The following is a 13,291-nucleotide window of genomic DNA, read 5'->3' as shown; positions in this document are numbered from 1 at the left end:
GAGGTGGCGGGCGCCTGTAGTCCCAGCTACTCGGGAGGCTGAGGCAGGAGAATGGCGTAAACCCGGGAGGTGGAGCTTGCAGTGAGCTGAGATCCGGCCACTGCACTCCAGCCTGGGCGACAGAGCGAGACTCCATCTCAACAAAAAAAAAAAAAAAAAAAAAAAAAAGAAAATAACTAATGGATGATAAACTAGAAGTATTATAAAGGTTGAAGGCAATATTGTAGGTAGAAAATACAACTGATTCTTTCAAAACGTTTTAATGTAGGAAGTTAATGCTGAACGCTTCTTACAGAACATCTGTTTCAAAAAGGTGTCCTGCCTCGCTCTTTTCTTCTTTGCTCTATTGTAATAAGTCACTAGGTAGGATTGGTTATTTAGCTACTTACTTTTCTATGTATTTGATTTCCTTTGAATGTTTTAATCTGCTGCATTTTTTTGTGCATATATGTCTGTGTATATAATGTTTCAAATCATGTTTCATTCAGAACCATGCTAAAATTCTTTAGCATGGTAGACAAACAACCAGTAAGGACTACTGTGACCCCCAGCAGCACCAAACAGTTCAGGAAAGGAAGTGAAGGGACTGATATATGCAAGTAAAGCTTCAGGGAGAATATAGGTAGGTAGACTGTGTAGTATCTGCTGAAGTTCAAGTTTTACACAAATCTGCTACTTACCCCAAGGCATCTGAAAAGTACTAGGCTCACTTTAATGGGACGGTGATGTCAGGAAGATAGTGTATGCTGTATATATTTCATTATTATAGAGGCCATCTCTGGTATCGCATTTCCTTTCAGCATCACTGTAGTATTGATTTGAAACAGACTTAGGGGAAAGAATGATACCTGTGTCATCAGGATTCTTTTCTGAAATATCTGGACCAGTGCTGTTCAATGCAAGTCACATATAATTTAGTTTTAATATGTAATTAAAAACTAGCAGCCATGTAAAAAAGTAAAATGAAATTTAAAATTTTTAATATTTTATTTAGCTCAGTACATCTAAAATATTTCAACATGTCTTCAGTACAAAAAAATGCTGAGCTATCTTGATTGTTTTTTCTTCCTCATTGAAGTCTAGTGTGTATACTATACCTTCAGCACACTGGCCACATTTCTAGTGCTCATTAGCCACATGTGACATGGAGACATTGTCATGGCATGTGTCAGAATCTTAACTTGAAATGAAGTAGTGTAATGGCTTTGATACCAGATCTAACTGAGTGTGAATTCCTGCCTTGCTGCTTTCCAGCTATATGGGTTTGGGATAATTTCTTAGCTTTTCTGAGCTTTGGTTTTCAAATATGTGATATGATAATATGTAATATAAAATATAAATATATAAAATATTAAAACCTAACATAATAGGCTAACAATAAGTGGTAGCTATTATCAATCTTAAATATTCTTTTTTTTTTTTTGGGTTGAGACAGAGCCTCACTCTGTCGCCCAGGCTGGAGTGCAGTGGCCGGATCTCAGCTCACTGCAAGCTCCACCTCCCGGGTTTATGCCATTCTCCTGCCTCAGCCTCCCGAGTAGCTGGGACTACAGGCACCCGCCACCTCGCCCGGCTAGTTTTTTGTATTTTTTTAGTAGAGACGGGGTTTCACTGTTTTAGCCAGGATGGTCTCGATCTCCTGACCTCATGATCCGCCCATCTCGGCCTCCCAAAGTGCTGGGATTACAGGCTTGAGCCACCGCGCCCAGCCAATCTTAAATATTCTTGAACTAGGGAGGTCATAGGCCACAATGGTCAGAGCAGAAAAATGCCTTTGGGGTGGGATTTTAAAACCCTACAAAAGCAAGACTCCTTCTTTTCTTTCTTTTTTCTTTTTTTTTAATTTGAGATGGAGTTTCGCTCTTGTTGCCCAGGCTGGAGTGCAGTGTCGCAGTCTCGGCTCAACTGCAACCTCTGCCTCCTCAGTTCAAGCCATTCTCCTGCCTCAGCCTCCTGAGCAACTGGGATTACAGGCACGTGTCACTATGCCAGGCTAATTTTTGTATTTTGTTTTCTAATTTTTGTATTTTTAGTAGAGATGGGGTTTTGTCATGTTGATCAGGCTGGTCTTGAACTCCTGACCTCAAGTGATCCACCTGCCTTGGCCTCCCAAAGTGTTGGGATTACAGGCGTGAGCCACTGCACCCAGCCCATTCTTTCTTACGTGTTTGTTAATATTTTGCCCAAAGGGAGGGAAGGTAAATTTTTAATCTGTTAATTTTTAATTAATATATTTTAATTAATTTTAAATCTATTTTCTGAGCAATTGATGCCTTCATATGTTAGTTGGTCCCAAGTCTTTTGTATTTAAAATTTACACATGAAACCGTGCTTAAAATAAAGTACTTGAAGTACTTTCTTTATACTCAAGAAATGAGTGAGTGTTATCAATGATTCGAGTTTTGGGTATGACTAGGACTTACATAGAAATAATCAGAAAGGCTTATCTCTCTACCCTGGTATCATAATAATCTAAGTTAAAAATAGGACTCCAGCTCGGGGTGGTGGGACAGGCCTGTAATCCCAGCTGGCACTGAGGCTAAGATGGGAGGTATCAGTTGAGCCCAAGGAGTTTGAGACCAGCCTGGGCAATGTAGGTGACTCCATTTCAAAAAAAACCAAAGTTTTGTTTTGTTTTTTTTTTCTTGAGATGGAGTCTCACACTGTTACCAGGCTGAAGTGCGGTGGTACGATGTTGGCTTACTGCAGTCTCTGCCTCCCTGGTTCTAGCGATTCCCCTGCCTTAGCCTCCCGAGTAGCTGGGACTATAGGCACACACCATCACGCCTGGCTAATATTTTGTATTTTAGTAGAGACGGGGTTTCACCATGTTGGCCAGGATGGTCTTGATCTCCTGACTTCGTGATCCACCCGCCTCGGCCTCTCAAAGTGCTGGGATTACAGGCATGAGCCACCGTGCCCGGCCCAAAAAAATTTTTTTAATTAAAAATTTAAAAATTGGACTAAATTTATTGCGATATTGATTTCAACTCTTGTCTCCTCTATATGAAGAGTCTTCTAGTGACATGTCTCTTTAGTTTTAAAATATTTTAGATTTTTTGCCTTTAAGAAAAGTTAAAATTCTGGTTTTCATTGTACTTATGAGATCATTTTTATTTGTTATTATTTTATCCTGTATTAATAATTCAGGTATTTCTTTGCAGCATAAAAATCCTATCCTTTAAGTTCCAAGCAGTTACCAAAAAATTACTAGAATATACATTTATCTTATGTTATTAACTATTTCCCAAGCATGTATCACAGCTTATAGAATGCTTGAAAAAAGTGCATACCAGTGTGAAAAGCCACATCTTGTACAAAACAGTATGTTGAATAATCCTTGTCACTTTAGCAAAAAGTTCAACAGAGTAGTGACTGTATATTTATTCATCTGGAAATACAGAATTTTCCTTCTTTGTGACACAGACTTTTAAAAAAATCTCTACAGGCCAGTGACATATCAGGCATTTCGGGAATGTACACTGGAGACCACAGTTCATGCCAGCGGCTGGAATAAGGTATCATCACAATGATCTTTTCTCTTAAAAGATTTTAGTGTGTTAATGATAAAATATAGGAGGAATTGCTAGCATCATGCAGCAGAAAACTGTTAGAGCTCGTACTTTAATGCGCAAATCTATGTTAAGTGGATATTTTTGGTTAAATAACTGGTTTTTTGATTAATGCTGCAAGGTACTGCTTGGCTCAAAATTATGGTCCTATAGTATGGCCCCTTCCTTTCTGTCCCAATTTTCCCATCATTTCTTCATTTCTCTGTGTTAGACATGCCATTTATCTCCAGAAGGTTATATATTTATTAACATGTGATTGTGTTTGGGGAAGAAGAATAAAGACTTCACTTGCGAGGTAGCCTCTTCCTGTTCTCTCAGATGAATAATACCATTGATGTTTTATAACTTACACAGTGTCTCGTGTCACATACCATTTGAGCATCCCAACCATCCTTTGCAGAAGACAGAATAGATTTTATTATTGTTTAGCTAGTTAGGTAGGTAATCGGAAAGAAGAGTTCAATGACTTGCCTAGAATCCTTTGACCAGTAAATATTGGAACCAACACTAGAACTAAGATCTGATTCTAGCTTCTGTTTTTTCCACTGTACATATTGCTTATCTACTATCTTAGACTGTATTATCTGCTTAGCACCTTGAGAAGGCAGGGTGTAGGGGGATGCAGTATGGGGTGGCTCAGTGCAATATGAGAAAGAAGGGCAGCCCTGAGGGATACAGTGCTGGAGATGAGAAAATTCAGGACTGTTACTGTTACAGACACCTACCTCTATGCAGAATTGTCTGTCATGAGTCAGACATGTGACCTTATGTACCTAATTGATGTATATTAGATACATAACCAAACTTGTTTCAGATTTTAGCTTTGCCATGGACAGGATGTATGTCTGTGGGCAGGCTCTCTTTAAAAAAAAAAAAAAAAAAAAAAAAGGCCGGGCGCGGTGGCTCAAGCCTGTAATCCCAGCACTTTGGGAGGCCGAGACGGGCGGATCAGGAGGTCAGGAGATCGAGACCATCCTGGCTAACACGGTGAAACCCCATCTCTACTAAAAAATACAAAAAACTAGCCAGGCGTGGTGGTGGGCGCCTGTAGTCCCAGCTGCTCGGGAGGCTGAGGCAGGAGAATGGCGTGAACCCGGGAGGCGGAGCTTGCAGTGAGCTGAGATCCAGCCACTGCACTCCAGCCTGGGCGACAGAGCAAGACTCCGTCTCAAAAAAAAAAAAAAAAAAAATTTCGGCCGGGTGCAGTGGCTCATGCCTGTAATCCCAGCACTCTGGGAGGCCAAGGTGGGCAGATCACCTGAGGTTGGGAGTTCACAACCAGCCTGACCAACATGGAGAAACCCCATCTCTACTAAAAATACAAAATTAGCCGGGCATGGTCATACATGCCTGTAGTCCCAGCTACTCAGGAGGTTGAGGCAGGAGAATCGCTTGAACCTGGGAGTCGGAGGTTGCAGTGAGCCAAGATTGTGCCATTGCATTCCAGCCTGGGCAACAAGAGTGAAACTCCGTCTCAAAAAAAAAATTTTTCAACTTTTATTTTAGATTCAGGGGACATGTATGTGCAGGTTTGTTTTAGGAAGGTCTCTGAATCTTAGTTTTCTCATTTGTGAAATGGGAAACAATAATACTAGCCTCGTAAGTTTTATTAGAATTAAATGAGATAATAAATGTTCAGTACTTATCAAGCATATATTATCAGGCACCATAGTAAAGCTCAGTAAACAGCAGCTATTAGCTTTAACACGTGGTACCTTATTCTCAAGTAGTCACTATTAATATAATATTAGTATGTTACCTATCGATACACAATTTGTTAAGATATCTATTTGCCTTGTTTTTTGGAATAAGAGAAAATATTCTCTCTGATATAGACATTTGAAATAGATTTATTTTATTTATTTATTTATTTTTGAGATGGAGTCTAACTCTGTCGCCCAGGCTGAGGTGCAGTGGCGTGATCTTGGCTCACTGCAGCCTCCGCCTCCCAAGTTCAAGCAGTTCTCCTGCTTCAGCCTCCCAACCCGCTACCACGCCCAGCTAATTTTTGTATTCTCAGTAGAGATGGGGTTTCACTGTGTTGACCAGGCTGGTCTCGAACTCCTGACCTTGTGATCCACCACTCACTTCAACCTCCCAAATTGCTGGGATTACAAGTGTGAGCCACTATGCCCAGCCTTTTTGTTGTTGTTGTTGGAGTCTCGCTTTGTTGCCCAGCCTGGAGTACAGTGGTGCAATCTCGGCTCACTGCAGCCTCTGCCTCCCGGGTTCAAGCAGTTCTCCTGCCTCAGCCTTCCAAGTAGCTGGGCTTGCAGGTGCCCACCATTACACCCAGCTAATTTTTGTACTTTTAGTAGAGACAGGGTTCGCCATGTTGGCCAGGCTGGTCTCAAACTTCTGACTTCAGGTGATCTGCCTGCCTTGTCCTACCAAAGTGCTGGGATTACATGCATGAGCCACCCTACCCGGCCTGAAATATATTTTATAAAGGGCTGGATGCAGTACAGTAGCTCACACCTGTAATCTCAGCACTTTGGGAGGCCGAGGCGGGATGATCACTTGAGCCCAGGAGTTCGAGACCAGCCTGGGCAACATAGCAAGACCCTGTCTCTTAAGTAAAAAAAAGCCAGACATGGTGGTGCGCACCTGTATTCTGAGCTATTTGGGAGGCTGAGGTGGGAGGATGGCTTGAGCCTAGGAGGTGGAGGTTGCAGTGAGCCGAGATCGTGCCACTGTATTCCAGCCTGCACAACAGCGCCAGACTGTTTCAGAAAAAAAAGAAAAGAAAGCCCATACCTATTAGTAGTCACTCCACCTGTTAGTAGTTACTCCCCATTTCCTTTCCTGCTCCTCCCAGCCCCCGGCAACAATGACAACAATGACTGTACTTTCTGTCTTAATGAATTTGTCTGTTCTGGACATTTCAAATAAATGGAGTAAATAATATGTTCCTGAAGTCTCTTTTAATATGTAGACTTATCCTCCCTCTTTTTTTCTTCTCTTGAATTTAGTTACAAGTTATTTTTCCTGTAAAATTTTCTAATTTCTGGATTTTATTGACTATATCACTGAGATATCACTTAACATGTTCTTCTGTGTCTGTATTTCCTTCCTGAGCAGATTCAGGTTCAATCTTTTTGGCAAGAATACCTAATGGGTGGTTTTATCTATTTTCTATTGCATCACACTGGGTGACATATAATATCTGGTTGTCTCTTACACTGTATTTTGAAGCACACAAATCAAAGACAAACCTAATCAGTGAATTTGGTACAGATAAAATTTGTAGAATATGATTTTTATTAGAACTGTTAAGTCACAGAAGGATTAAATAGATTGGTGGAGCAAACTATGTCACTGTTATCATAAATATTCATTGTAATGAAAGGGACTCTCAGAGCTGTAAGTTAGTATGCTTCATTTCTATACCAAGCAAGCTCATATATTCTTTAATAAAAGGATAATGTCACTGAATTTAAGTAGGTCTAACCTGTTAAAGAGACCACATAGTGTTTGAAAAGATGTCAGGAGATTAAATAAGTGTGTGGATAAAGGTAAGCCAGTGGAGGTAATCTGTTTTGATGGCCAAAAATACTTTAGCATTTCATTGCAAAAACAGTTGAAGAAAAAAAAATTATATATGATATGGGGATTACTGTTACCCAGTAAGGAAATGACTTTTGAGAAAGAATCAAAGATAAAACTGTTTGCTGACTTTTTAGACCTAGACATGTGAATCGTGGGTTCTTCTAGGAGTGGATGCCTGGGGATCTAGTTTTCTTTTAACATTTAAAAAAATAATATGGGAGGGAAGAGTTCAAAAAAAATCAGTTGTGCAGATTATGTAAAATTCTTGTGGATGGTAAAATGTCAAATTGATGGAGGTCAGTTGTAGAATTAACTCATGGAGCTTTGTGTGTAGGATTATGTGTAAATCCTCTTAGGATTTAGCTGCTTAAAGACAATCTAAATGGTACAGTGGCCTTGGACGTCATCATACAGGTCCCTGAAGATAGCATGCCAAATAGGTAAGCCTGGTATATGGTAGTCATTTAATAACTGTATGAGGAATGAAGGGAAAAAAACGAGTCATCTGACATAGCATGTACCACCAAGAAGCGTATTACCAACCACATAGAAAATGTCCATCCTGAAAAATGATGTTTCTGCACTGTGGTTACTGCATTTCAAGAAAGATATTGGAATAGGGAAGAGCCAGAAAAGGGAACTTAAGTGATCAAATGGATCACTTTGCATTGCAGTGGAGCAGTGGCCATATGAAAAAGAGAATAAGAGAGTACTGGATTTCAGACTGGAAGTCTAGTGAGTGAGGCTTTTCACTCCTCTTCCAGGAGTGAAAGAGAATTGCAGATTTATCACTGGATTCTTACATAGTAAAACAAGGGTGTCTGCTTTTCGATATATGAAAGAGTTAAATTTGGAACAAATAAAACTTAGTGGTATTTTGTATAACAAGCATAAAATATTTGCAACTCATTTCCCCAAGAGGTAATAGAGCTTAAATATGAATAACTTTATTTTATTTATTTTTTTTTTTTTTGAGGCGGAGTCTCGCTCTGTCGCCCGGACTGGAGTGCAGTGGCCAGATCTCAGCTCACTGCAAGCTCCGCCTCCCGAGTTTACGCCATTCTCCTGCCTCAGCCTCCCGAGTAGCTGGGACTACAGGCGCCCGCCACTTCGCCCGGCTAGTTTTTGTATTTTTAGTAGAGACGGGGTTTCACCGTGTTAGCCAGGATGGTCTCGATCTCCTGACCTCGTGATCCGCCCGTCTCGGCCTCCCAAAGTGCTGGGATTACAGGCTTGAGCCACCGCGCCCGGCCATGAATAACTTTAAAATGTTATATTATCATGGATTATTATGGGAAATTAGAATGTTTTGAAGTCCAGGACATCCCAGGCCTTTAAGTTGATACACAGATTAGCACCACTGGTTCATAAGCCACTCCTTACCTGGTGCTACCCACGGCAAAATATAAATAGTTTTTTGTTTGTTTGTGTAGTAGTATAAGTTTTCTTATTGTGGTAATGCCTAATGTGTTCTTCTTTATAGCCCTATACTACTCCATCAGTGTTAAGAAGGAGTTGTCAATATATTTTGGGCTGGAGCGCCTTTAGAATGTGAAGAAGTAAAGACATTATGTGTTCACTGTATTCTTCCTTTCAGATTTTGATAGAGATTCCCCCAGGGCTGCTTTATTTTCCTTTCTTTAGAAGCCAAGGAATGTTAGTTTGAAATATAAAACTCATTGTTTTTTGTTTGTCCTCCTGCAGAAGTATTTTGTCGTCCCTCGGTTATTTCCTTGGTAGTCTACTAACAAGGAACTGGAATTGGTTTCATTTCCTTTTGCATTCCTTTTCCAGGCATATGGACCTCTTGATGTTTTAGACAAAACAGACTGCATGCACATGGCTACCTGAATACTTAGTTTTTTTTCAATATGCATTTTTTTTTAAAGGAAGACAGGGACTCTAGTTAGTTTCTGTTGTAATTTTTGACGACTTTTAAGTGTTGAGCCACATGGATATTAGGTGTAGATTGTAATGGCATCTTTTATGTTTGACTTTTGATGAGTTTTGCAAGATAGCTCTTAATTTTTAAAAGTTCTTATTTTCAAATAATAAAAGCACTTGGTACAAAGTACAAAAAAGTACAGAAAGATATGCTTTGAAAAATAAAAGTTTTCTCTCATCCTTGTTGCCAGTCACCTAGTTCCTTTTAGGCAACCAGTATTACCAGTTTCTTGCGAATTTTTCTGGAGATACTGTAGGATTATATAAACATATATGTTTGTATATGTTTTTATTACACAAATGGTACTGTATGTATTCTTTTATAACTTGCCTTTTTTCACTTAAAGTAAATCCTGGTGATTGGGTAGTAAGCTATCTAAGTTTTTTTAACAGCTGCTTATTTTACTGGATGATGGTAATTTATTTAACTAGTCCCTGTTGGGTTGTTTTTCTAGTTTTCTGCTATTATAAATAATGCTTCAGGCTGGGCACAGTGGCACAAGCCTATAATCCCAGCACTTTGGGAGGCCGAGGTGGGCAGGTCACTTGAGGCCAGGAGTTTGAGACCAGCCTGGCCAACATGGTGAAACCCTGTCTCTACTTAAAATACAAAAATTAGCCAGGCATCATGGTGGACACTTGTAATCCCAGCTACTCAGGAGGCTGAGCAGAGAATTGCTTGAACCTGGGAGGCGGAGGCTGCAGTGAGCCAAGATTGTGCCACTGCCTGGGCCAAAGAGCAAGACTCCAGCTCAAAAAAAAAAAAAAAAAAGAAAAGAAAAAAGAAATTAATAATGCATCAGTGAATTTCCTTCTATATATGTTATTTCTCACGCACACATACAGGCACACACATGCCTAATTCTTTTTTTTTTGAAACGGAGTCTCGCTCTGTCGCCCGGGCTGGAGTGCAGTGGCTGGATCTCAGCTCACTGCAAGCTCCGCCTCCCGGGTTGACGCCATTCTCCTGCCTCAGCCTCCTGAGTAGCTGGGACTACAGGCGCCAGCCACCTCGCCCGGCTAGCATTTTGTATTTTGTTAGTAGAGACGGGGTTTCACCGTGTTAGCCAGGATGGTCTCGAACTCCTGACCTCGTGATCCGCCCGTCTCAGCCTCCCAAAGTGCTGGGATTACAGGCTTGAGCCACCGCGTCCGGCCACACATGCCTAATTCTTTTCAATAACTATTTCTACCTCCCTATATTATAAAACCTACATGCAGTATTTACAAAAGTCCTAATAGAAGTTACTGTTTTATTTCCTTTATATAATGAAAATAAAATACCTTAATGATGCATTTAAGTATCATTTTCTAGTAGTTGAACATATAAAACACATTATAAGAATTTCAATGTGGTTTTTTTATTCTCTCATCTTTGCATTGAAGATTTTGGTGCCTCTGGTTTTGCTACGACACATGCTTTTGGAATTGACAAGACGTGGTCAAGAACCTTTGAGTGCACTGCTGCAGTTTGGCGTGACATACCTGGAGGACTATTCGGCAGAGTACATCATTCAGCAAGGTGGCTGGGTATGAGCTGTTATATATTAAAAATATTTTCTTGAGAAAAAATTAGTTTCATTGTTGTTTTGCTTAAGAGATGGGTTCTTGGCTGGGCGCGGTGGCTCAAGCCTGTAATCCCAGCACTTTGGGAGGCCGAGACGGGCGGATCACGAGGTCAGGAGATCGAGACCATCCTGGCTAACACGGTGAAACCCCGTCTCTACTAAAAATACAAAAACTAGCCGGGCGAGGTGGTGGGCGCCTGTAGTCCCAGCTACTGGGGAGGCTGAGGCAGGAGAATGGCGTGAACCCGGGAGGCGGAGCTTGCAGTGAGCTGAGATCCGGCCACTGCACTCCAGCCTGGGAGACAGAGCCAGACTCCGCCTCAAAAAAAAAAAAAAAAAAAAAAAAAAAGAGATGGGTTCTTGCTGTGTTGCCCGGGCTGGAGTGCAGCGTCTAATTGCAGACACTATCATGCAGGCTTCAGTCTCAAACTCCTGGGCTGAAGTGATCCTGCCTCAGGTTCTGAATAGCCAGGAGCACAGGCTGGGACTATAGGTGCCCACCACTGTGCTGTGCTCTATCCTGTTTTTTGATATGTAATTATTATTATTATTCAGTTTGTTCGGTTGTTTTCAAATTTTCCTTATATGTTCTTTGACCCTTGAATTACTTGGAAATTATTTTTTAATTTTCAAATATTTACAGGTTTAAAAATTTTCTTTTTGGCCGGGCGCGGTGGCTCAAGCCTGTAATCCCAGCACTTTGGGAGACCGAGACGGGCGGATCACGAGGTCAGGAGATCGAGACCATCCTGGCTAACACGGTGAAACCCCGTCTCTACTAAAAATACAAAAAACTAGCCGGGCGACCTGGCGGGCGCCTGTAGTCCCAGCTACTCGGGAGGCTGAGGCAGGAGAATGGCGTGAACCCGGGAGGCGGAGCTTGCAGTGAGCTGAGATCCGGCCACTGCACTCCAGCTTGGGGGACAGAGCGAGACTCCGTCTCAAAAAAAAGAAAAAAAAAAAATTTCTTTTCAATTACTAATTTAATTCTGTTTCATCAGAAAGCACGGCCATCATGGCATTGAAACTTGAGTTATGGCCTACTATCATGATCAGTTTTAAAGAATATATATATATAGGGCTCGGCGCAGTGGTGCACATCTGTAATCCCAGTGCTTTGGGAGGCTGAGGTGGGTGAATCACCTGAGGTCAGGAGTTCAAGACCAGCCTGGTCAACATGACGAAACCTTGTCTGTACAAAAAAATTAACCGGGTGTAGTGGCATGTGCCTGTAATCCCAGCTACTCAGGAGGCCGAGGCAGGAGAATCACTTGAACCCGGGAGGCAGAGGTTGCAGTGAGCCAAGATAGCGCCACTTCACTCCAGCCTGGGCGACAGAGCAACAACAACAACAAATATATATATATATATATATATTTTTTTTTGTGTGTGTGTGTGTTTCAGGAGAACATATATTCTATAATTGTTGGTGCAGAGGTCTGTACATGTCCATTCACATTTACTCAGTCTTAATAATTATGTATTTTAAATCTTTCAGTCATTTCCAATTTTTTTGTCTAATTATTTGCTAAGAGAGACATGTTCAGATTTGCTGCTGTGGTGGTAGATTTTCCATTTTCCCTTTAGTTCTGTCAGTTGTAGGTGACTAAAAGTTGTAATTATCAACCCTTGGTGAATTGAATGTTTTATTATTACAGTTACGGACTTTGTCTCTAGAAATGTTTTTTGTCCTAAAATCTATTTTTTTCTTTCTAAATAATCCAGCCCAAAATGTCAAATATCCCTTTGATATTAAAGGATATCTTTAATTTCTCTCAATAATACTTGGTAGTTTTAAATGTAGAGGTATTGTACAATATGGGCTTCCTTCCACATCGTACTTGAAACGTACTTATTTCTGTTTCTGTTTTTAAAATATTTATTTATTTTTTTTAAATAAAAAGAGACAGGGTCTTTCTCTGTTGCCCAGGCTGATCTCAAACTCCTGAGCCCAAGCAGTCTTCCTGCCTTGGCCTCCCAAAGTGCTAGGATTAGAGGTGTGAGCCACCACGCCCAGCTGTGTTTATTTTTTAACAGTAGTTAAATAGTTTGGATGAACTATATATTTTTTAAACTTTCCTGAAGGAGTAAAGACTGTTTGAAATCCTTCTGTATTAAAAATGACATTAATGAGGCCGGGCGCGGGGGCTCAAGCCTGTAATCCCAGCACTTTGGGAGGCCGAGATGGGCGGATCACGAGGTCAGGAGATCGAGACCATCCTGGCTAACACGGTGAAACCCCGTCTCTACTAAAAAATACAAAAAAAAAAAAAAAAAACTAGCTGGGCGAGGTGGCGGGCGCCTGTAGTCCCAGCTACTCGGGAGGCTGAGGCAGGAGAATGGTGTGAACCCGGGAGGTGGAGCTTACAGTGAGCTGAGATCTGGCCACTGCACTCCAGCCTGGGCGACAGAGCGAGACTCCGTCTCAAAAAAAAAAAAAAAAAAAAATGACATTAATGAAAATTCTTGCCAAATAAATGTATATGCTCGAGACCTGATTATAGCTTCTGGTTAGGATTTCATGTCTTCTTACTTAGCTGAACTGAACCTTCTCTCCCTTCCTCCCTCTGTCCCTCTCTCCTCTTATTCTTTTTTTTTTTTTTTTTTTTTTTTGCAACCTCCGCCTCCTGAGTTCAAGCTATTCTCATGCCTCAGCCT

At 41.0% G+C, this 13,291-nt stretch overlaps 1 protein-coding gene across 7 annotated transcripts in view; it reads left to right on the top strand.

Annotated features, from left to right (window-relative positions):
* The window catches only part of BCL2L13 (BCL2 like 13), a 102,306-nt gene that overhangs the window by 60,670 nt on the left and 28,345 nt on the right, over nt 1–13,291 (top strand). For 4 of the 7 annotated variants that reach the window (XR_004052703.1, XM_010381072.2, XM_030915006.1 and 1 more), the window contains 2 exons: nt 3,449–3,518; nt 10,452–10,595. Coding sequence is in view for 6 of the 7 variants with exons in the window: in XM_010381072.2 (XP_010379374.1) it covers nt 3,449–3,518; nt 10,452–10,595 (214 nt within the window). In the remaining variant the exon portion in view is untranslated. Of the gene's footprint in view, nt 1–3,448; nt 3,519–10,451; nt 10,631–13,291 lie in introns of those variants that run through there. The other 3 variants (XM_010381074.2, XM_010381075.2, XM_010381076.1) reach the window with 2 other exon arrangements.

The sequence above is a fragment of the Rhinopithecus roxellana genome, chromosome 13 (genome assembly GCF_007565055.1).
Source record: "Rhinopithecus roxellana isolate Shanxi Qingling chromosome 13, ASM756505v1, whole genome shotgun sequence".
Taxonomy (NCBI): Eukaryota; Metazoa; Chordata; class Mammalia; order Primates; family Cercopithecidae; genus Rhinopithecus; species Rhinopithecus roxellana.
Note: the sequence above shows the minus strand (reverse complement) of the source record. Positions and strands in the feature narration are given on the sequence as shown.